We start from the raw sequence: 24,412 nt of genomic DNA, 5'->3' as shown, positions 1-24,412 counted from the left end.
TTCTATGGATCACCTTTAACCAACAGTTAATTGAGCAGTTGTGAACGCCATCAGAAAGAGCTTTTAATGAAAGGCAAAATGAACCCTAACCTTTGTTGCTCTTTGCTTGGAATTATGACGCAGAGACACAGCAGGTCAGTGCAAAATCAAAGATGACATTTGCTGTTGAGACAGAAGTGAGGGTTGGCCTTTTAGTTTGTTTTGCAGCTGAACTGCAGTATTGCAAAGTTGTGACTTTTCACATTGCTACCATGATAATACCAAATTTGATACCACCATCCTAGTCTCTAATATTTCTCCTTTTATTGAGGCCTGACAGGAGGTTACTTTTGGATTTATTGAAATGAATTCAAGTGATCTGTTAACAGTTATTAGATAAAAACACATTTTAGGTTGTGAAACCTGTTTGATTCCTTAATAAATAAATATTACAAAATAAGGGGAATACACTTACATTCGTATTTTATAAAGAACTAACAAGATATATTCTACTCTCAAGGTTTGTGTTTTTAATGTGAATTTACAGCCAGCAGCCAATTCATTTGTATATTAGAGTAGAGCTAGACTTGCTCTGTCTGAATTAAATAAAATCCATCTGCCAGCAGCAGCAGCTCTAAAGCTCACTAATTAACATGTTACATCTTCTTTGGTAAATCCTCCCAAATGAAAAAGAGTAAAAAGGACATATATGTACCAGAATATACCTTGGCATTTATATAATCCTCAAACAATTTAATTAGGAAATCATATCAATAAATAGCAGAGTTGAATGTAACCCCTTGTGTTTCATATAGGTTTTACTTTTATTTACATAAATATAAAAGTACAATCATTGGTATAAATGTGCAACTTGCAAACAGAATGAATTTGCATACATTAACTGGATGTTACACTACGATGCAAGCAACAGAAGACACACAACAAGGTGTATAATTATTTTGATGAACCCGAAGGTCAGCATTACTGTGGACCACAGACACCTTGAAGAATCTTTCATATTAAGATCTGAATGTAGTTTGTGGCTCCATACCATCAGTCTTCATTAAAAAAAACATCGAGCACACATCCTGCTAATTTGGAAATCAAGCTCCAGATCATGGCCAACGATTTGACTCTTGTTCAAGATCAAGAGCAGCCAAGCAGAGCAGTAATACATCATTCTGTTTCCAAACCACTCAGCTGTTTACCGCTTGTGCTCCAGCCAAATTAATTTAAATACATTTTGTTGCTGAAACTAGCAGCTTTAACAGTCTCTAAATACAAAAGCATTCATGCACTCTTCTTCAGAGGACACTGGAGCGAGCACAGTGTTATGTACCATACTGTGATCACAAAGAAGCTTTGCTGAATAAATGATAATGCCATTAGCACCATCAACAGCCTTCAAAATCAACACTAACATCACCAGTCTCTGCTTATTTCAAACAAACTGTTTTATTATGGGCCTTGTAATGGCTATGGAGCATGACATTTTAATCGGCCTATTTTACAGTCAAAGTGTTGTTGACTACAGGGTAGATGTTCTTGCGTGTATAATGTACGATGTGTGTTGACTGGAATAAACACTGCTAGTGAGAATAGAGATTAAATTACCGTTTACATAACTTCTTCTGCAAATCATGCAGCGCTGTGATCCAAGTCTGCTATGTTCACCCATATTAACTACTAATAGTGTGGGCTTGGACATTTTGCATTGTTTAAACCTAATTTGGTTTTTGACAAGAACGGGACAGGAATTAATTATACTTTAACAGAATAGTCATTGATTTCACATTTTAGAGGCATTTGTCCTGATAACAAATGGCAAATCCTAAGACCACCTGCCTCCTCAGAGGATACAGAGGGCAGAGGTTTAAACCATAGCAATCAATGGAGATCAATTTTGCTAAATGGAAAAGGATTGTATAGTACAACACAAGTTCTGCACACTATAATCTTTTCAATATGGAGTCTTTTTGTAGTAAGCACTAAAGTAAGGCAATTTATTTCAAGCCACACATGCATTTTAGGTGAGCAAACATTACTCTATATATTATATTCAGTTTCTTTAAAGGTTGATGTGTTTTAGGCTTAAGTAAATAAACATTTTATTGATCATATTATAAGTTGAATACCTTCTGGGGGACTCTAGGGAAGCATTTAAGATAACATATCACATTAATTTAATTCTAATTTCCAGTCCTTTACACAGCAGGTGGGAACACAAATGCATACATACACACATGCTCCTTGTCAAGGGTAGGTTAAAGGATACAATGCAGCTTGCTAGACCCTAACGACTACAGGGGGTTTAACAAATATTTGAGCAAACCTGAAACATCTTCCATTATAACCTTAAGGCTCAGAGGGGAAATGAAGGTTAACATACAGTACATCATTCAGGAATCAATATAGAGAAGTGCCAGCAACACGTCCCATATTACAACAGGGGAACAGCATTGAATTCGTTCTACAGTATGTCATTTGCTACAGCATGCCATACTCCTTTTCAAATGTCCCAGGGATTGGCACTTTCTATTTGCCTGCAAGAGAGGCTAACAGTCGGGCAACACATGAACCCCGCTTCACATCACATCACCAACACACAGTGAGCTCACTCGCTGCTCACTCGCTATATGTCGGGAGCTTTTAAATATAATAGTGTTAAATTGACATTTTGGGAAATACATTCTTGCTAAGAGTTACCATTCTCACATCTAGGTGGTTAACATGGAGCTACAGCTTGTATACATCTGGAAGCCTCAAGTTTTTGTCATTTCTACTTTGTCTTTATAATACAGTACTGAAGGTTGTTGGCTGACAGAAAAAGGGGGAAAAGCTAATCATAAAACATATTTTTTATTTCAACCTAGGCTACCTGTTTTTTTTTTTTTTATTGAAATGAAACAAAGAAGATTTAATGCAGTAATTAGTCAGCTAGACATGTGGACTGGTAGAGCCTTGAAGATACAGCTTATTAGCTTAGCATTGGATACTTTCCAGAAAATGGGGGAAACAGCTAGCCTGGCTGGAAAGCTCTCTAATTAATATTACATCTCTAAAATGATCTTGTAAAGACTCCAGGAAGTCCATAAAGTCAAGTAAGCATAGCAGCGCTAGTTTTGCTTTGTTTAAAAACTGGGAAGGAGGAACCAGCCTAGATGTGTCTAAAGGTAACAACATTTCAACTAATATAGCATCTCCAAAGCTCTCAAATGTAGCTGTTATATCAACAAAGAGACATCACATTAAGAACTACTCACTAGCTAACCAGCTATATATTTCCCCTTACAGGTTTGAGAGTGATATCAATCTTCTCATCTAACTTTACGCAAGAAAGTGAATACCAATATGCCATTTTCCCAAATATCAATCTACTCTTTAGTATCTGGACAACCTGTGTTCACATTTTAACCCTTGTATCCATGTTTTTAGTGGGTAGTTAAGTTCTCTATGGTGTATCAATAGGGTTGACCGACTGAGTTAAAGACATGAGACGGTGACTTATTCAATCATTCACATGTAGATATCTGAAAGCTATATGTAAAAAAATATACTTTAAAGACTCTGTTTTATATACAGCTATCTTGTATGGCTTTACCATAATGGCATGCGGGAAACACTAAGACAAGCCTGAATATATCTACCTGAGTCATTTTCTCTATTGTTCTAAGTGTCACTGGGGGGTAAAATAAATTATTCAGATCTATGCAAAACCAGGATGAAAATCAATCAAGGATAGACCCAGATCCATTTCACGCATTATCGTAAAAGGACTTTTTAAGACATTATATGATATACTATGGCATGTCTCATTGTAGTATTCACGGTGCAAGGGTGATGAGCGTGACGGGAGAGCTGAGATGTGCGGGAAATAGGAGGCAAAAGGTTTTGGTGCAGTGAGTGTGAAGTGAATGCAGAGATGACACAAAAAAGAGGTGAGTGGCCTGGGAGGATATTATATGTTGAAAATGGATGCAAATGAAAGAGAAGCCTTTGGCTGAGAGGGTGTGTATTTCGATTTAATATGAATTTTAAACTCCTTCTTTTCTATTGCTGTCAATGGCCCCCCTCTCTAGTTTTTGTTACTTCATCACCGCCTCCCGGACAGGTTAGCTATCAACGTCTCCTCTGCCTTGCTGTTTACTGACATCAAACAAACATTACGCAGCTTTAACTTTAAATCACAGATGACTTGGAAGAGATAGTTGCCAGCAACTAGGACATTGATCGCAAAGACTGACAGAGTACTGCATCCTCGTCCAACATCCTCCATCATTACACATCGTCTACACCTTTACATCGAAAGTGAGGAAAATCAACCTTTGCAGACTTTTGGATCAAGTTCACAGAGAGAATCTTTATCTGAAAACAGGAAATCTCTATTTAAAAATCAATGCAAGCCAGAGTATTCTTATGGTTTTGTTTTCCTCTCCAGCTTCTGAACAGCTTGACCTGGCCTCCTTTAATCTGCATCGTTTAACATAATTTGCCCACAGGATAAAGCCATCCACTTGTTCCCTCTCTTTCCCCCTCTCTTATATTTGACTTCAAACAAACACAAACTTACTTCTCATTTATTCTGTTTTTACAAAAACAGAATAGATACATTCTGCATTCAAAGGGTAATTAATACATTGCCAGCCTTTATCACTTATTTTCCTAGCAGACAGCTTTAAGCTTAAAAAAGAAGAGAAAGAACGAGTTGCATGGTGCTTTCTTTTACCCTTCAAGTCAAAGTCTTTGGCCACAGAAGCATTTTTCTTTGCTGATAAGGACAGCTCCTCTCTGAAAAGGAATGGATTTTCATTTTTCAACTGTCCTCTTTTCTCCATCTTTAGGAAATTACTCTTTATAGGCCGTTAGTGGCACTGTAAATTCCCCTTCCCAACAGCATTGACAAATCAACTACATCACAGTCGTGCCTAGCTAAACTCCACTTTCCACGCTCGCCCCCAGAAATGGAATCAATCACCTGAGGGTAAAACTTGACTTGTGTCAAGAAAGAAATGGAGTTTGCACAATCAATGGAAGGTCTAGAAATGGTGCAAAAAATGCATGAGCAGTAAAATGCATAGATCAGTATGTGCTATGTCATTCAGTGGATACACGTGTCATGTTTATATCAGCATTCAATATGTACATTCAAAGAAAATGGCAAAAGCCCAAAATAATGAAGATTGCACTGTATGCTTCCCTTGGCTCCTTTACTGCACAACATTTCAGTTGTCAAGGTCTGATATATTGAGCACATATAGCAGACCTCAGCATTTAACACTGACATGTCAGTGATTTGTTCTGGGTTCGGTGAGGTTAACATAATGGTCAATGGGAGGTCCCCAGATCATTGGCTCTGTGGTTCTCTCTTCATGCCTTCATCATCAAATCATCACTGAAAACTCCACCGTCATTACCTGCATCTTCACCACAGGCTTGTAATTCCAACCAAAAGTGTCCAAAAAAATCATATAGATCATGCATGACAAGTAACATTGGCAATCCATCTCAAATGTATTTTTTCTATGGCGATCAGCCTCAGGGATTGTTAGACAGTTTGAGAATCAAGAGCTCCAACACTTATTGTGTCCTCTACCTGGAGTTACTTGTCTCTGCCAGCCTGTTGTTCATGATACCGAGAGCGCCAACCCCCCCAGAGAAACCATTAAGGCGTGAGCTTCCACACACTGTCCTGGGATATCCATTTGCCGACTCAGACAGCTGCTTCTGCATGATGGCCAGCGACACCTTGTTGGAGGCTGCCAAGTCTTTCATTGAGATCATCTCCCCTGAGAGTCTGCGTCCCTCTGTATCACTATCACAAGGTCCATCAGAGTCGGACAACTGGCCAGTCCGACCCTGGCGACTCTTGGAGCCCGGGCGGATTGCGTTCCGTCTGCCCAGGAGCACGGTGGCCTTATTGCAGCGCTGGCAAAACAAGCAGCTCATTTTCTCCAGAATCCAGTTGAGCACCTGCTTAATGACAATAGAGATAACATTGAAGAGCGAGTAGATGCAACACACGCCCATTAGCATGAAGAAGAAGTTGGCCACCCTGTAGAGGCTTTGGTATTTGTAAGCGGCGCTCTGGCTGCTAACAAAATCCCCAAATCCAATGGTGCTGAAGGTAACAAAGCAGAAGTAAAGCGAGTCTAAGTAAGCCCACCCCTCGACAGGGGTGTACATGGCTGACGCACAGCAGGAGATAGTGATGGCTGACAGGCCGAGAATCAGCATCACGTGGTACACAGACGGTTTCCAGCCGGGGAGGGAGTAGGCTGAGAAGTCATGGCGGATGCCTGGCGGAAGTAAACCGCTGTTCCTGATTCGACGCTCCCTCACAGCCTTCATCACCACGGCCAGCAGTGTGATGATTCGCTCCAGGAAGAGGTTGAAGAAGAGGATGGTGGCCGCGCAGCCCAGAAGCCCGTAAAAGATCAGGAACACCTTCCCTGCAACCGTCACAGGCGTCGTCATCCCAAAGCCTGCAGAGACAGATAGACATATCAGACCGAGACCAAAAACAATGTTCAGCTACACGGTTTCTTTAGAGTCCTCAAAATAAATGATTTTTCTGATTCCGAGACAAAGGGAGGCGCTGCTTAAAAGAAAAACAATCCCAAATCGAAATGGTTTGAAAATGAGGCCATACTGTGTACAAAAGGTCCATACAATTGGTGTGCAGAAAATACTGGATAATGACTTTTGCTTTTAACAGAATGTAAACTTTCTCTTGAATATAAGTCTATGTGAATGAATTCACAGAGATATGAACAAAGCTGCGTTTAGGATAATTAGAAAAATAATGTTTTGCATTGCTTGAGAAGTTCAGAAGGATAAGGAAAAACAACAAAATGGGCAGATATCGGAAACCCGCATTACACTTATTAGCAGTTAACCACAAATAAAACAACTCTTATCTTTTACACAGGAGCAGTAGTAGTACTGACATAACGTAAGATCACACCATCGTTTCTTTTTTATTTGCACTGTAAAGCCTTGTCATCGTTTGTACAAGCTGTGTTTATTTACTATGCTGTTTCGCTTCTAGTGGCACTGTAAAAATAAGGACGTGGGGGTTATATTGAGGTAAGGAGGATGCCAGGAATAAGCTTAGGTAAGCTTTCTGAATATTTATTTATCTCGACTCTGTGGTTTGGCTTCCTGCTATCTTTTGATTTCTCAGTCAATTACACTGAGTGTTCCAGCTGAGGACGGGGTTATGAGCGGAGAGGATGTTTATAGATTCTGCTGCATGTTGAAGGAGCACTTCAGTAACTCGAGGAGCGTCACAGGTGCAGCCTTGACTTTGCAGCAAGTGTGGCTCTGATGTAAACTGATATTACTAGATGATGAATGTCTTGGCATTTGAGCACATTATTGTTTCTTCAGATCATTTTATGAATTCCTGCAAAAAGGCACTCCACTTTCAGTGAGGAGGAATTGCAAACATAAATAAGAAAAGATAATTTAGCTCAATATTTCATGGAAATAAATTCAATTGTGGTTTATTGGAGTGGTTCCTAACATTAACTGTTGTGACACATTCAAATAATGACTACTTTCAAACCCTCATAACAGGTTATGAAGAAAATAATACTGCAATCGCTAAAGCCATGTTTAAGTCACAGTCAAAAGTATATTCAAAAGTCAAACTGAACTTTACGGAACATTAATATCATTATTCTCTGTTATCCCCTTTCAGTAACTTTTGATAATTTTGATTTCCACAGGGGACCATTGGTGTGGTCCAGTTCGGTTTGGGAATTATTGGTTTATTGCATAATTATTGCAAATTTTCAGTAGACAAAGTGTTCATCATCATCATCATCATCATCATCATCATCATCATCATCATCATCATCATCATCATCATCATCATCATCATCATCCTCTCGTATGTAGAAAACAGGACCCATTTATACCTGTGTCTCTGGAAACTACTGATGCTTTGATAATGCTTGTGCAAATGATCTGCACCTATGTGTTATCTGTCTCTCTCTCTCTCACACACACAAACACCAAACACCAGTCATACTTCTCAGGGCCACTGCGAACACACCCATGCACACACACACACACACACACACACACACACACACACACACACACACACACACACACACACACACACACACACACACACACACACACACACACACACACACACACACACACACACACACACACACACACTCACACACACACACACACACACACACACACACACTCACACACACACACACACACACACACACACACACACACACACACACACACACACACACACACACACACACACACACACACACACACATACACACACACACACACACACACATACACACACACACACACACACACACACACATACACACACACAAACACACACACACACACACACAGTGTCATTGCTCTTATCGACAGAACAGATGGTATATTTGTCAACAAATAAAATCGTGCAGAAAGATCAACCAGTTCACTTCCAGGCCAAGGTTAATTGATTTTTCCATCATGGCCATCCTCCGTTTTAGTCTTCTCTGAGCATTAGGGCAGCACTTTTCCTCCCTTTTTCACCAACCCGTCTATAACCATCCTTGTCAGGTAATAAATGACATCAATATCAAGACAATACTTCCTTTATGATATCTAAAATTGCTTTTTTGACCTTATCTCTCACCGTGAAAACCACTCTCCTGTGGGCTTGTTGTTGACACGGCGGGTCATTTAGATCAACAGTGATTGAAAAAGATTGTTTTAGAAAGACAAGAGGGAATATAACACCCCTCATGTCCACAGCTGTACACACACCTTATGACCTTACACACAGAGAGATAGACTTGAGTAGGTTTATACATTACACCAGACATTGAATTGTCTGGTTTTGTCAAATATAGTGACAAAGTTCAGTAACAGACAGTGGGGGAAAGTTGGGTGAGAGGAGGATAGGATGCCTTAATGAAGCCCTCAGTGAAATATTATTCTACCCTTTCATGTTTAATTAATTAGCAGGCAAAGTATTTTAAACCAACTGAATGATAGGGAAAACCAGATTACATCGTCTCAGCGCAAACAGAGACAGTCTTCTGCACCGTCTCTCATTACCAAGTAAATTACCTAATAGAGGAAAAGGCACCAGACATCGATTCAGTGTAGCATTTCAGAGCCATTACTCTAGACTGTGTCAAGATGCATTACGGAAAAACAGAACAATAATAGAAAGCTAAAAAAAGGCAAGCTTAAAAGCAAACACTGTGTGAATTTACTCACAAGGACTACAACTCTACAAAGTCTCCATTCCGGACCAATGACCCTGTTTCTGACCTCGTTGAACATTTCCACTGTGTCCGAACTACGATGAGTCATTTAATTCAACAGAACTTTATAAGGCAGAAAGCCGTATGGGCGCTAATCCAATAAAATAGAAGCCCTGGGAGAATATTTGTTCTTTGACATTAAATACAGTATGCTCAACTCAACGTAGAAAATGATGTTATGCTCTAATGGCTAATGATACCGCACACATAATCACACACTAAAGCTTCAACCAGAAGGAACGTGGTGGAAATGGAGTCATTAGTATCCATTATTACAACTTGACAGTTGTAGAGGAAGAAGATTCTCTAATGGTTATGAGAATGTGGGAGAACGAAAAGGGGGGCAGATGGAAATAGATTACTGAACTGTGATTTTAGGGTTAAGGTCAGCTTCTATCAAGTTTTAATGCTACGTAGTCAGCAGTAATTACATAGTTTAGACAGAGCAGCTCAATACCAATTTACAATGGTCCATTAAGTAGTAAAGTTAAGTCAGGACCCAAACAAATAGCACAAATTACTGAGAGTGTTGCTTATAGAAGCTTTGATGGACTCTGCATTTCATTTGGTACACTCAGCAGACTCGCCTGAGCATCAGATTTTACACCAAAGAGCCACTCAGAGTCAGAGTCTGCAGCAAACTGAGTTTGCAGCAGCGTTTAAATCTAAAACCATAAACTGTTAGAACTCTCCTCTGCTGGCAGCGGACATTTCCTCCGGCAAGATATTAAATCGTGCTATTTTATCGCAGTACGTGTACGAAAACAATAGGGCTCAGAAAACATTTCCCAATAAGCATATACACATCACACTGGATTTATTGTGACAGATATATCACTTTCAAAGTGGAAATATATAAGGCTGGTAATATTCTGCTTTTTTGGTTTTTGTCAAAAGATCCTAGGAAAGAAAGAGCAGACCCAAAAAAAAGAGGTAAAAAAAAGTTAATATTGTACTCACATTGCCAGAGTGCCGGAGAGAGGAATTCAATGATATTATAATGTTGCTCTGTGTCTGTTGGATGTTTAAATAAGTCACTGTTAGAAAGTACTTTTGCCATATACAGTGGGGCAAAAAAGTATTTAGTCAGCCAACAACTGTGCAAGCTCTCCCACTTAAAAAGATGAGAGAGGCCTGTAATTTTCATCCTAGGTATACCTCAACTATGAGAGACAAAATGAGAAAAAAAATCCAGAAAATCACATTCTCTGATTTTTAAACAATTTATTTGCAAATTATGGTGGAAAATAAGTATTTGGTCACCTACAAACAAACAAGATTTCTGGCTCTCACAGACCTGTAACTTCTTCTTTAAGAGCCTCCTCTGTCCTCCACCTGTTAACTGTATTAATGGCACCTGTTTGAACTTGTTATCAGTATAAAAGACACCTGTCCACAACCTCAAACAGTCACACTCCAAACTCCACTATGGCCGAGACCAAAGAGTTGTCAAAGGACACCAGAAACAAAATTGTAGACCTGCACCAGGCTGGGAAGAATGAATCTGCAATAGGTAAGCAGCTTGGTGTGAAGAAATCAACTGTGGGAGCAATTATTAGAAAATGGAAGACATACAAGACCACTGATAATCTCCCTCGATCTGGGGCTCCACGCAAGATCTCACCCCGTGGGGTCAAAATGATCACAAGAACGGTGAGCAAAAATCCCAGAACCACATGGGGGGACCTAGTCAATGACCTGCAGAGAGCTGGGACCAAAGTAACAAAGGCTACCATCAGTAACACACTACGCCGCCAGGGACTCAAATCCTGCAGTGCCAGACGTGTCCCCCTGCTTAAGCCAGTACATGTCCAGGCCCGTCTGAAGTTTGCTAAAGAGCATTTAGATGATCCAGAAGAGGATTGAAAGAATGCTGAGTTCCATCCAAAGAACACCATACCTACTGTGAAACATGGGGGTGGGAACATCATGCTTTGGGGCTGTTTTTCTGCAAAGGGACCAGGACGACTGATCCGTGTAAAGGATAGAATGAATGGGACCATGTATCGCGAGATTTTGAGTGACAACCTCCTTCCGTCAGCAAGGGCTTTGAAGATGAAACGTGGCTGGGTCTTTCAGCATGACAATGATCCCAAACACACCGCCCGGGCCACGAAGGAGTGGCTTCGTAAGAAGCCTTTCAAGGTCCTGGAGTGGCCTAGCCAGTCTCCAGATCTCAACCCCATAGACAATCTTTGGAGGGAGTTGAAAGTCTGTGTTGCTCAGCGAACCACTGAAGACTTACAGAAAACGTTTGACCTCTGTCATTGCCAACAAAGGGTATATAACAAAGTATTGAGATCAACTTTTGTTATTGAGCAAATACTTATTTTCCACCATAATTTGCAAATAAATTCTTTAAAAATCAGAGAATGTGATTTTCTGGATTTTTTTTCCTCATTTTGTCTCTCATAGTTGAGGTATACCTAGGATGAAAATGACAGGCCTCTCTCATCTTTTTAAGTGAGAGAACTTGCACAATTGGTGGCTGACTAAATACTTTTTTGCCCCACTGTAAACTAAAACAGATTACATTTTGTTTATGCTACCCCCAAGTGGCTCAAATAAATCGACCCAATATATAAAGTTTAACTGTATTGATAACAACATTTTCTAAAACAGGACACTGTAGTTTTGTAGTGTATACAGTTTACTTTTGTGGCTACAGTGACAACATTAACAAATGGTCGATTATTTTGAGTTTTTAGATGGGAAACTGTGATATAAAATACTTGACTTATCCATTAAAATGGCTGTTTTTGCACATCTTTCCTAAAAGGAAACATTTGTGAATTGTCCAACTGCCATATAAGATATAATATTTGTTCATCAATTGCTAAGTATATTTAGATAAAGGAATTGATCTATATGCAGTAAAGTTGTTGCTGTTTTTAAAGCCTTGAAGCTGGAAGCAATGACAAATTGACAACTTTTAACGAAGAAACAGACATATTGATTAACCTTCCTTATAAATAGCCTCCAAAGGCCAACTAAATCCGACCACATTTCCATCTCGTGTTTGTCAAGGTTGCTTTTAGTGTGAGTGAGTGGAGGCGATAATTAAGGACCGTCGGAATTAATCTACAAAACTACTAAAGAAGATATATACAAGGGAGCAAGCTAGAATGGGCAAGAGCTCCTAATGGATATGGGAATAAAGGGCAAAAAAGGCATAAAAGCACTCAGTCATGTTCCCGTCTTTGAGTGAAGGACATCTGCTGTCAATTCACCTGTCTCTCTGAGCACAATTGAATCTGAAGGTCACTCTGGGTCATTGAGGATAACATCCCCCCACCCCACTCCCAGAGGACCTGAAAACGGACCCAAAGATTCATTATGTGACTGTTCTGCAAACCAAAAATCAAATCTCAGCCTTCCATTGCCTCCCTGTGTCCCAAGTTAATGAGCTCCCAGTCAAACAAACCGTGTCCCATAGTGGGAATACTCTTAAATTGGCCTGATAGAAGCAGCAGCAGAAAGCACCATGTCCCTATGATGACTGTGTTGCTATGACGAACAGGAAATCTTTTGTCATGGGGTTACGTGGCGGGGGTCTGTGGAGATGACAGAGGGCTGAGGAAGCAGCGACATGGCCAGACCTGACACATCATCACCACACCATCTGCTGAGGAGCTGCCAGGATTACTGGCAGACTGTATAATAATAGGAACATTCACAATATGCTGCCAGTTTTACAAAAAACAGATGATAGAATAGGTCACATACATCATTGAGATGCAGCGATGTTGTTGTGTCTGCACACTGCATGCACAAGTAAAGGGCAGACATTACAGGTGAATCGGGTTGAAATGTTAACTAATGCATATCGTAATTAAAATCCCAGTATTAATAACTCATATTTAGACAGTATCTCTTCGTATTTTATGTTGAAATATACAAAAGAGGCAATATCTTAATAGATCAGTGTTCATTTTCATAAATGATCTGAATCTGAACATTGGATAGAGACAGGTCCAAGATAATCTTTTAATTTTGCTCAAATTGATTGTCAAACGGTTTTACGGCAAACCTACTGTAAATCTTTTTTATATACAACTCATCTCATCATAAGTCTAAAAATACTATCAAAACATAAAGCTATGTAAAGCATATAAAGCAATTTCCCCCCACATTTCCCCCCACATTTCCCCCCACATTTTTCCCTGTTAAATGTTCTATAAATCAGGTTATAAATAATATACGAACAGACCCTCTGTAAAATCTTTTAAAATAGATATAAGAATAAAACTGGAAAGTTTTCTTAAATGTAATATTTAAATAAGCAAAATGCATTATTATAGCTTTTGGTAAAATCAGATGAGGACTACACATGCAAATACTAAACATTTTGAAAAAAATACATCCTAAATGTACATTTTGGTGTTTTCTTTCCAATAGACTGAAACACTGGAAGTGCACCGTTGCATGAAAACAAATGTTTCTCCCCGTGGCGTCTTACCTTAAAACAAAGCCTACGCACGCAGCAATATATCTGTTGGGGGCCCTGAAGCAGAACAACGTGGCTTTGAATTTCACACCAAGCTCCCCCACACACAATGTAGGCGACACGTTAATGGTATCTGTTCTGTCAAAGCATTGATAATGAGTGTTTTGTCTAACACATGTCTGAGAAATATTTAGAAATAGACATTTACAACAACAATCAAAGGGAAATGGTTAGAAATAACAAGGTCTGTAGAGCAACATAAACCTGTTCAGTAGAGCACTGCCTAAAATACCATATTTTTCAGATTATGTGATTGGTTTGGCTCCACCGTAACTGAATTGAGTGTGTGTTTTCGATTGTATCTCAGTACTTCATTCTCTGGCAAAGAAAGCCAGGAGGATTGATGAGTCCGCCGCTGTCTGCATCGATTTATTGTCAAAAAAAATGCTGCAATGTCTTTGGAACAGCGCCAACACTTATTACATTTTTCTTCAGTTTTCGATCTGTTTTTCATCTTCTCTGAATATTGAAAGAACCTAAAAGACTTGAACTGTCCACTTGTATGCAGGGGAGGTACTGTAGAGCTTCAATAAGCAAAATTAGAATAAAGATTAATGAGGCTTCCTTGTCTATCTGCAAACGGTAACAAAGATGTTGTCCTTTCATGTGACTGAGGAGTCATTCTCTCATCAGATGAATAGCTTCTCCCTGAATGATCTAAAGGCTGAATGTCCTTGTGTTTCCTATTATCTTGCAGAGTCAATGTTTGAGTAAAAGCTTAGCTACATAGAGCCCTCTTGTATTATTCCCAAAGGTAAACACACCTGTCCAGGTTGATCTTTTGAAACACTATCGCCGTCAGATTAGCGTGACAGCCCCCCACCATAATAGACAATACAGATTTGGTGCTCATACAGTATCATAGTAACGCCATATTAAACGTACTTTATGTCTTCAGATTTTTGCCATCGCATGGAAACAGTCAAATCAGAAGCCAGCATGAAATGAAGGCTTGAGGCTCAGCAGATATTCAATTTAATGGTTTTTCATTACTGATAATGTGAGAGCACAAGTCCCTGAAATCTAAGGCTGAAACCTGATTCCTGTCAGGGACTGCTAACCCAGTGACAGCTGCAATAATGATCCAGTCATACATAGACAAACCACAGCAAGCTGCCTTCGAGAAATGAAGAGGCAATACTCTGTTGCTCACAATTAAATCATGTTTTACACAATGTGTCCACTAAGTGTCTGAGACTCTGCCAGAGGCTGCCAGCCTGGACGTAGCTGAATCATTTGTGAACGCTGGCATAATGACAAAATATGCAATTCAACACTTTCAGCTGTGATCCAGGAGCTTTCCGAAGGGTAATCACTATTTCAAAATCAAAATGTATGGCAAGTTAATGTGTCCAAGTGGCAAATAATAGGTTAAGTGTTGGGGGAGTAGGTCTGTTGGATGATTTATATTCTTGTTCTGGCTGAAGTCCAGTTGGTCTACATGCGGCCAGCGTGGATTCACTGATAATGGTGGTGCTGAAATAAAGGAAGGAATACAGAGTGCTGTTTCCACTAATCCAAACAGATTGTGGTACGAACAATTCAACATGAGTGGCCGGCACTGCATGTAGTTTCCAGTTCTCAACAAGCTTGAGTGTTTGGATTGCCTGTCATTTCTCACAAAGGCAGATGTGTAATATGCAAACACTCCCACTAGTACGCCGCCAATCATTTCTCAAGCTTGATGGATTACGTAGTGCACTGTCATTTTTCTGATCTCGTAATCTAATCATCATGATCAAGCATCTTATTGATTCAAGGTCAGGCTCAGAGCAAGTCATTTTTTCTCTCATTCTAGAAAAGTCGAGGTTCATGATTTTCAGATCAGGTATGAGGATGTTGATTTTAAATCCGAAATTGAACTATTTTTGCAATGATATTAGTTCAGCATGTTATTTGCATTCAGGCAGATCAAAGATGCAATAGTGCAGCATATCTTCCTCTGTCTCTCGCTCTCAAACAGGCAGCCCCTCCCTCACACAGAGACATATGGACGGCTGCCAAATCCCGCTGTTCGCCAACTTGCTGTTAGCTTATTAACATGGTTAACTGTTTATATACATATCCCCGAGATGCAGATAGATGCTCTGCATGGTGCAGGAAGGGGAATCTGCTATGCAGGTTTTCTGCAACGTGGTGAGTATTGTTTTCTGGGATGTTGCTGCGTCAAAGGTTCTCAACCAATCCAAAAGTTTCAAGAGAGGGACTTTTTCTGCTTATGGGGAAAGTTTAAACCCCTCATAGCAGCAAGTCAGCATTGACGTCAGCACCAGTGCAAATTGGGTTGTCAGAGAAACTGATGTTTATCAAAGTAGAATATCATTTGAAATGGCTGTTGGAATAAGTCTTGATAGGAAGCAGGTCAGAGGACTGCGGAGTGCAAATAGTTTATTTTCATTTTGTCTTGGCCGGTTCAAAGAGCAGAATCAGTGAAATGCTAATCAGTTTCAAGAGGAAGCCAAGAAGATCTGCTGTGTCCTCTAAAATGATCTTGGAATCACTTGGCCATAATGACTTGAGTCAGTGAGTTAGTGTACACAGGCGAACGCTCGCCTTAGCAAGTCGGGCAGATTTATGACCCGCTGTGACAGAGTGCAGAGGTGTGTACAGCATCCTGCACGGCAGCCGTTAAGTAAGAGAGGTTTTATTGGAGCCAATGCTACACACAAACAGAGAGGAACAGGGAGAGGGGCAGACTAATGGTGGGATAACATTAAAATGTTTTTCGAGCATTTGTGTGATCCGAAATGTTTTGTTTGATATACATTATCTTTGACGGATGTTTTTTTTTGTAATTTATGCTATTTAATCATGTTGTTACCAAGACAAGCCATAATAAACAAATAAATACAGTAGGGAGATCTTTTAAAATGTTGCATTTGGAGAATACAATTATTTGATTTCTTCCTATGTTTATTTTTGACTTCCTCTTTATTATTTATTAATGTAACAGTTCTCTCTTTTTTTCAAGTCGTTTGCTTGGCCCTTATAAACATCTCTTTCAAGTCATGTCCTGCATGTTTGATGTAGAGGATGTTTCTAGGGTTGGGAATGTTGGTCGTTTGTTTCGTCTGTTATTCAACCACTTTGGTCCACTTGAAAGTGAATTTCTTTGCAGATATTCATGGTTAAAAAATGGTAGAGCCTTAAGACTATGGTGAATGACTTTGAAAACAGCTCCCTGCTGCTGCTAAAACAAGTTGAGGGAGAGCCAGTTAGCCTAAGTAGTTAAGCTGTTGCCATGGACCTTAACGAGATCAAAGACGCTGAAATGCAGAATATTCTGGGTTTGGCATCACGAGTGACACCTTTTCCATTTTCACACAATCCTTTTTTACAATGTTACTCTTAAAGTATTGATAAGGGCAGCTTTAAAGCAGGAATAAATAAATGCACAGTGAGTCAATTAAAGCCGAACAGAAGACGCTATTAGTCTCCTGGAGCGTCTGAGCAGCAGTAGTGGAACTGGCTTCTCATTGGGGACACCATTTCTGTTCTGAGCGTCTGGACTGCACAGAATCTACAGAGACCCCCGGCGCCTTTCATGTGACTGTAGGCCCTCGGTTTTCCATTTTTAACAGTGACATTTCCTCTGAGTTTGTGATTTCACAGAGCGGAGCAGGGGATCTAAAGAGAAGAGAGGGAAAAGGCCGGCAGCAGGGACGAGGCAACGAATACAGAGTCATACTGACCAGCTTCAAATGCTTCTGTAAAACGAACTGAAGTGACCTTCATGTCATTGTGTAATGCACTGCTTGTGTAATGTGAGCATTCTCTATTTTATAGCTTAATTTCAATGTTGCCCAGGAGAAACCATCATAATGATTGACTGGGTGAATCCAAACAAGTGAGTGCATTGTGGTAATGAACAGTCAAATATGAGATGGATGTTGGACAGGAGTTAGCGCTGTCTGATACACTGCCGGAGTGAGAGACAGACGGCAAGAACAAGCATGGCTGTGCATCGATGAGTCCTCGTTCACAGATTGTAAACCTTTCCCACTCTCCTCCTGTAAGCACACTCACAACATACACTGACAGTAACAACAACACAGATGGTTTTGTCCAAGCGAGGCGGCACCGAACAGTTTATCTAAATACGTCCACGACATCAGAGCAAGAACTCTGCCTGCTTTCAGCAATCCATACAGTCTTTTGGTGACATTTCAAACTGCTTAAATGCCAAATGCGTGCTCAGCCAGTCCGAGGTGACATTGTCTTGGAACCTCAGAGACTCATGAATTACAGAACGGAGAACCGATTTGGTTTGCAGTTTCTTCCCAGATACACGGGCCCTGGTCAGACAAGCGTGTAATGGCCTCACAAGTGTTCTTCAATAAGACTCTACAGCCAGATCAGCACTTTTTAAATTGGAAGATAAAACACACCAAACCATTAAGCCTAATAGTTTACTCACACGTAGGGGAAGGACATAGTTAATAACAATTTTTCAAAATCTTTCTTCATATTCATGACATTTTCAACACGTAGCCCTTTTCTGTTGCCAAAGTTACTCACTGGCTCAAGTCACTTCCCCTCCCGGGCACTGCCTAAGGGGCCGTTGTCCAAGGCACCGGCCCCCAATACTGCCCCAAAATGGCTGCCATCCTAAGAATAGCATGGGTTAAATGCACGGCCTAAGTTTCACTGCGAATGGTGCTGTGTACATATGTAACGATTGGCATTGTCAGAATATGTTATGTGTAGCAAACTGGTGCTTTTTGCGTTGAGACTACAAGATAGTTATATTTTGCAACGGTGAACACAAAAGCAACAAATAACGCAGTGCCTGTCCTCTTTGGCCTTTTGTATTGGAGGTCAGAGCCATTCTTCATGAACAGGGTTCTGGTGTATCACTGCTGATCATGTACCATCTTTAGTAAGACACTATATTGACTTGTGGTTCACAGTGGGGTGACACCTATTTGACCTGATATAGCAGCTAGAAAAGTAAATTAAATTTGGTCAAAAACTTGACATCCTGACCACATCTGGGCAAATACTGCAAAGTTATGCATTTTGGCACCATGACTTGACTTGTACTGCAAAATCTTAACTGACAGTGCACAATAATTCAAACTCAAAAGTGCTCTCTCAGCATTACTGGTTGAAGTTTGTCACAAGGGAAGTTATGTTCTTGTACTATATTCGGAGGTTATAAACGGTCTATTATTTTAGCTAGATGAGTTTGTTGTATAGAGATTGATATACACCCACCCACAAGCTGCTGAGTCCATTTCATACTGAAAGGAGAGTCAGCTACCTGAAGGGTGCACATTGCCACAATGCAACTCTACAGTAAAGTTTATGAGGATAACATTTGTCCTTCTTTATAAGGTTTCAGAGGCAAATTGGAGGCATCAGGAGAGGCTCTAAACATTCACATAATATTCAAAAATAAGGTTTACACATTTAATGCATGAGCCAATAGTAACCATCTAGCAGACATGGAAGAATAGCATTTATGAAGAATAAGCTCAATATTCACTTTTAGCTCTGTTTTTGTCAACTTCTGCGGGAAATATGTGGCTCTTTTCTGCTAAACGCTAGATGTGAACTTTGTGTGTCTGCTGTTAGAAAACAAGTTGCTTTTGTTTCATGAAATGACACAGATGAGAAAAGTGAAAGTGAACAAAAGTAAGGTTGTGGTCCATTTGACCAAAACAGTGTGCTAGCTGGACCATGAATGATTCATTCCCCACAGGCATTTGATCCCTATAGAAATATTGATTAATGCAGCTTTATGCTTAATTTTTAGGGTAATTTCCAATTCGATTTGATGTCGCACTAAAAACTGCAACCTTGAAACACATCAAAGAATTGCACTAAAAGAGCAGTGTGTAGAGTTTAGTGGCATTAAGTGGTTTAGTTGATGAACACTGAATACCCCCCCCCACCCTTATCTTTTCTGGCGTGACAGAGAACCTACAGTGGCCTGCGTCTCCATTGACTATTCTTCTTTTATTTAAATAAAAGCAAATTCCCTGATTATTTTTGTATTAACATATCTCAACAGCGTTTTAACACTTGGTATATGATTAGAAGTAAAGTGTGAAAAAGGGAAGTGAAAAAGGGAAGTGAAAACAGATTTAAGGAATAACTGATGAATCATGTGATTTCAAGGTCCACTAAATCTTCGGTTTCCCCTGAAGAAAAATAACATGGCAACTCAAATGAAAACTTCTCCTCATAGCTCCACACAGGTCTGATGTAACCTTCCTCACACTGTGAAATCACAGAAAAGTCATATTTCCATCATGTTTTTACATTGTTTTTTCACCGCATGAGGTTTGACTGGTGCGCATTTTATAGTAACTTGATCCTGTTGTGCTCCCTAGTTACATAACAAGGGTTCATTCAGGTAACAAAAACACACTACCTAATTTCAGGTGATTATACGCTAAAGAAAATTATATTCCATTATTACATTGCATGTCTGGCAATAAATCCCTCTCAATCCGACACAATGGTCTATTACCACCTCTTAGTGTCAATATAAACTACACACTACAATATCTATATAAACCATTAGCTGAATGAGGCCACTTTGATTAAAATATCACCCTGGATTGGTAGTTTAAGAGGGAAGAGACTTTGCCTACCCCAGTGTATCCTGCCCTGTCACCGTGCTGCAGCACGGCTCATTACAGCCATACTTTGGCCGGATCCTATCTTCTCTTAACCCTGACATTTATCCTCGTTTTGCAATTTGGGGACGGCATTGAGGTTTAATCAGGCGTGATTTAGAGGACAAGCTGCATGAGGGTCTGTATTGTGGAGTTTGTTAAACTGTCCTCTCTGCTTTCTCTGCCTTTGTGACTTCTCTGAGTGGGTGGATATGAGTGTGATGGAGCAAGAAGCTGCAGTGGCTGCCACGGGCACAGAGAGGCACGGCAGAAACTATCCCTGGGAATAAATAGCCCTGAATATTATATCTGCAGAACAAAACCATGACCTAACTTGTTTCCGCACTAAACCCCAACAAAGTTAAAAGTCTCAGATCAGACAGGCATCACTAAGTACACTTGATTTTCAGACAAGTAATTCCTGTGCAAGCACTTAAAATTTGGCAAAGTATTCTCCAATATGTCATCATAGCATCTTACCAGCAGACCTCCAGGCCCCCAAACGGCTACAGATGGCTCTCCTAATTGGCAGTTATCAATCAGCCTTAGGGTCATAAATAGCTTTCCTATAAATAGAAATGTGGTTTACAGACCAGACTCTCTTGCCCTCTTTAGTCAGAATGCAAACAGTAAAGTTGTGTCTGAAAATGTAGGGCAGGAAAACAGCACCAAGAGTTGGAGGCCGGCAAAAACAAACTCTTGTATCCAACATTTCAACAGCAAGAGAGTCTATGCTGTGAGGCTGCATTTTGACCTAGATGCTATGTTCAACATGCTCTCAAAAACATTTCTAACCCGTCAATGTTTATCCATGAATGTCTAGGGACTGGATACCAGACTTGGAGATGGAACCCACTGACTTGTTGCAAAGAAGCAGAGGATGAATGTGAAGTTATGTGGAAGTGTTTAGACCAAAGCTGCATCACCTCCTGAAATTATTAAACAACACACTAAGTGCGGTACCAATTCAACCTAAGGTGGTCAAACTCTTGGTAAACAAGCTTTACCGGCCAGGGCTCCACATTCTTCAAGGACAAATTGTGAAGGCACAAGGGGAGCAATGTGCCATAGCTGATTAAAAGCCTCTGCCATCAAAGAGTCAGAGGAGTTCGGGAGGAGTGTCTAGAGTGTGCAGGGGGATACCAGTCGGATTAAGAGTTAGGGAGCGGGGAGGGCCCAAAATCCCTTTCATATCAGCAGCCTTGAAGCATGCAGAAAGAGAAAAACATGAGCCGGAGGGTTGTAGATCAAAGCAAGATGGAAATCTAGAGAGAAATCCATGCAATCATTTGAAAAAAAAAAATGCTGAAGAGAGACATCACCCTGTTTTCCCTTTCCCTCCAAACAGCTGAGTCAGTTTATGTGATCTTGCTTGTCTGTGGGAAGAGTGTGCTGCATGCTGCATGATAACTGGAGCACAAAGGATTTCAACCTGCCACAGACACGTGCGCAAAAAACAGCTGCTGTGGTTCCCTTCTATGGGTGAGCTGAGTCCAGGGGCGGCCTGAAAGAGCTCTGCATTTGTGTATCTGGGCGCAGGAGGTGGTTAGCCATGACAGGTCTACAATAAATACAGTTCTGACAGGTTTCCTGCTCCTGTGGATCAAATTCTCCCTGTGCGTCCATGCAGAGCATTAGTTTTCCTTATCGCTCTACTTGCCACAGTTCTCAATTCATAGGAGACAGCGAAGTTATCATTGTGTAGCCTGCGTGTGTGTGTGTTTGTGTGTTAAGGGCAAGGTAAGAGATAGACAGCAGCTGTCAGCTTAAATGATACCTGGAGTGTCTTCATTTGCTTGTTCACCCCTTCACACTCACTCACCCACTATGGCTCCTACAGCTCTCAGTGAGGGGGGAGCAGAGGAATTATTGGGTGTTGGGGCCATCAGGCATGCAGTGCAGCAGTTGGCCCTCGGGGTGCCCTGCAAGGGACACTTGCTCTTTTCTGACCTATCGCATGAGCAAATGTTAAATGAGGGGGAGCAGAAGGGGCTTCTCATTGACATTCCTGTTGGTTTGAATGGAAATGTGGCAACAAAAAAAAGAGACTGCACCCATGGGTGCTGTCCTATAGCCAGGGATGAGTGTGCTGTTCCTGGCAGGCGAGTAAGATGTCGCCCCCGTTGCCAAAGTCCCTCACAGCCAAAATGTAACACATGACTGGAAAAAAACTAAAATGTTAATCTGTTATTCTGTATGTAAGCCAGTGGAAAGAAAGCAGCCAATGATGGCAGCTCCACTGATTTTGATATGACAGTAATTATAGGATTATTTAACAAACAGAAGCCACAATAACAATGATGTCAAATCTCAAACTTGTTAGTCTTGAATGTGGTTTCATCTGGGCATTAGTTCCCACATTTTTAGATCAGCTACTCCGACTTACTTAATAGTAACTTAATTTTATGAGCATGCTTGTATGGCTTCATGTTGGCTTGGCTACATGTTGTTTTTCAAAAAGTATTTAGAGGAAACCATGGCTGCAACCAAACGGACCCAAAGGTCAGGGAAACCAGTGAATGCAATGATCACCCACCTATAGTCGACACCACAGTTCCAACAAAATAAAATGCTCCTGTAAAATCCCATCGTGGCCTCAGAGCGTCAGCCCGGATCCCGGTGGCGATGGCAGCCTCGTACTCCCGCAGGAAGGAGTTGAGCTCCTGCAGGCTGATGTTGAAGGTCTCACTGAAGTTGAGGAGCGTCCCGTGCCAGCGGCCGTGAGCCCGCAGCTCCGAGGGCCTCTCGATGGCCGAGAAGACCGCAGCGCCGCACAGCAGGTACAGTACGATTAGGACGGCAAGCAGCACGAAGCGGCCGTTGTCCTCGTTGAGGTGCAGGGAGCGGCAGCCTTGCAATCGCTGGCCAGACATCATCCAAATTTCAGCACCAAGCGCGCGTCGGACAGCGACAAGCTCCACATCGGAGACGGCATTCACTCGTCTTCAGGTGTCCTCTGGAAGTCACTGCCCTGCACTCTCGCTGCACTTCCATAGGCAACATGTCCTCTACTTAGCCCACCACGTTGTCCCATTGTAGTTGTAAAATGTTTGTATCTGTAACTAGAAGGCAGAAAAACGCTCCACTTGTGGATGAAAGTCTGTTGTTCCACGAAAGAGTTCATCAGAAAAGACGCCGGCGCATTGTTTCGTAATAGGTAAATTTCTATCTTACTCTTCAGGCAATGCAATTGGTTGTGAAGTGGACTGCAGCTTGAATCCAAAAGGACGCGCCGATCGCTTGTTTGTACAAATGCAAGCAGCAGTAGTATCCTCTCTGTCCCTTGCACCAAAATGTTCCACCACAAAAGAGACCACAGTGAAGCTCGGATTTCTTCAAGTTACAGATGAATGTGCCGCAGGAAAAGCCCGTCCCCGCGCTCAGATAAAGTCATCTATCCTCAGGCTGGAGAAGTGTGGAGCTGCAGCTTTCATGTGGCCGGTATAGTTACACATTGCATCCTATCAGCGCACGGTGAGATCACTATTGGCCACAAATCGGAGACTACAGCATGCCACCGCTACTGGAGAAGGAGAGTAGATTAAATGAGACGATTGAGGGTGTGCAGATGGCTCCAAGGAAGGGGTGTCTCCGTATTCCTCAAATAACAGAGGGCTTACATTTCCACTTTTGTGCAGCCTTGTGCCATGCGCACTGAGGATACTCCACTGAAAACTGTTACTCACTTTCTGCACCGTGGGCACAATTGTAGAAGCAATACACTCCTGAACAATGCTTCTTCTTAACAAAGTGTCTAACAGCTTTTACACAGAGCCAAGGAAAAATCCTGTATTCACAATCAGAAAATTATAAAAAAGTATACTCCTCATGCAGAAAATGTATTCTGATGGAATTATTTCTTAATGGATCATATGCTATTATAAATGTATACACTTGTAATATTTCAAGTGCAGCTATCAGCATTTTATATATAAGTGGATCAAACTTAATCAAAAATGTATCACATGTAGGGGTTTGTTAATCGA

The 24,412-nt window shown here is 40.9% G+C and overlaps 1 protein-coding gene across 1 annotated transcript; it reads right to left on the bottom strand.

Moving 5' to 3' along the window:
* Positions 1-779: 779 nt before the first annotated feature.
* Positions 780-24,046, bottom strand: kcnk12 (potassium channel, subfamily K, member 12). The gene is made up of 2 exons (XM_079687934.1): positions 22,963-24,046; positions 780-6,461 (listed from the first exon to the last, which is right to left on the bottom strand). The coding sequence occupies exons 1-2, from the start codon at positions 23,300-23,302 to the stop codon at positions 5,569-5,571; spliced, it is 1,233 nt and encodes a 410-aa protein (XP_079544060.1). The 5' UTR covers positions 23,303-24,046; the 3' UTR covers positions 780-5,568.
* Between the last annotated feature and the right edge of the window lie 366 nt (positions 24,047-24,412).

This window comes from Notothenia rossii (genome assembly GCF_949606895.1).
Source record: "Notothenia rossii genome assembly, chromosome: 6".
Taxonomy (NCBI): Eukaryota; Metazoa; Chordata; class Actinopteri; order Perciformes; family Nototheniidae; genus Notothenia; species Notothenia rossii.
Note: the sequence above shows the minus strand (reverse complement) of the source record. Positions and strands in the feature narration are given on the sequence as shown.

Bases quoted from the DNA above. Each gene is read 5' to 3' on its own strand.
- kcnk12 (XM_079687934.1), bottom strand. From the start codon at position 23,302: ATGATGTCTGGCCAGCGATTGCAAGGCTGCCGCTCCCTGCACCTCAAC. The intron at 6,462-22,962 runs GTGGGTGATCAT...CTGTCTCTGCAG, and splicing joins AACTGTGGTGTCGACTATAG to GCTTTGGGATGACGACGCCT.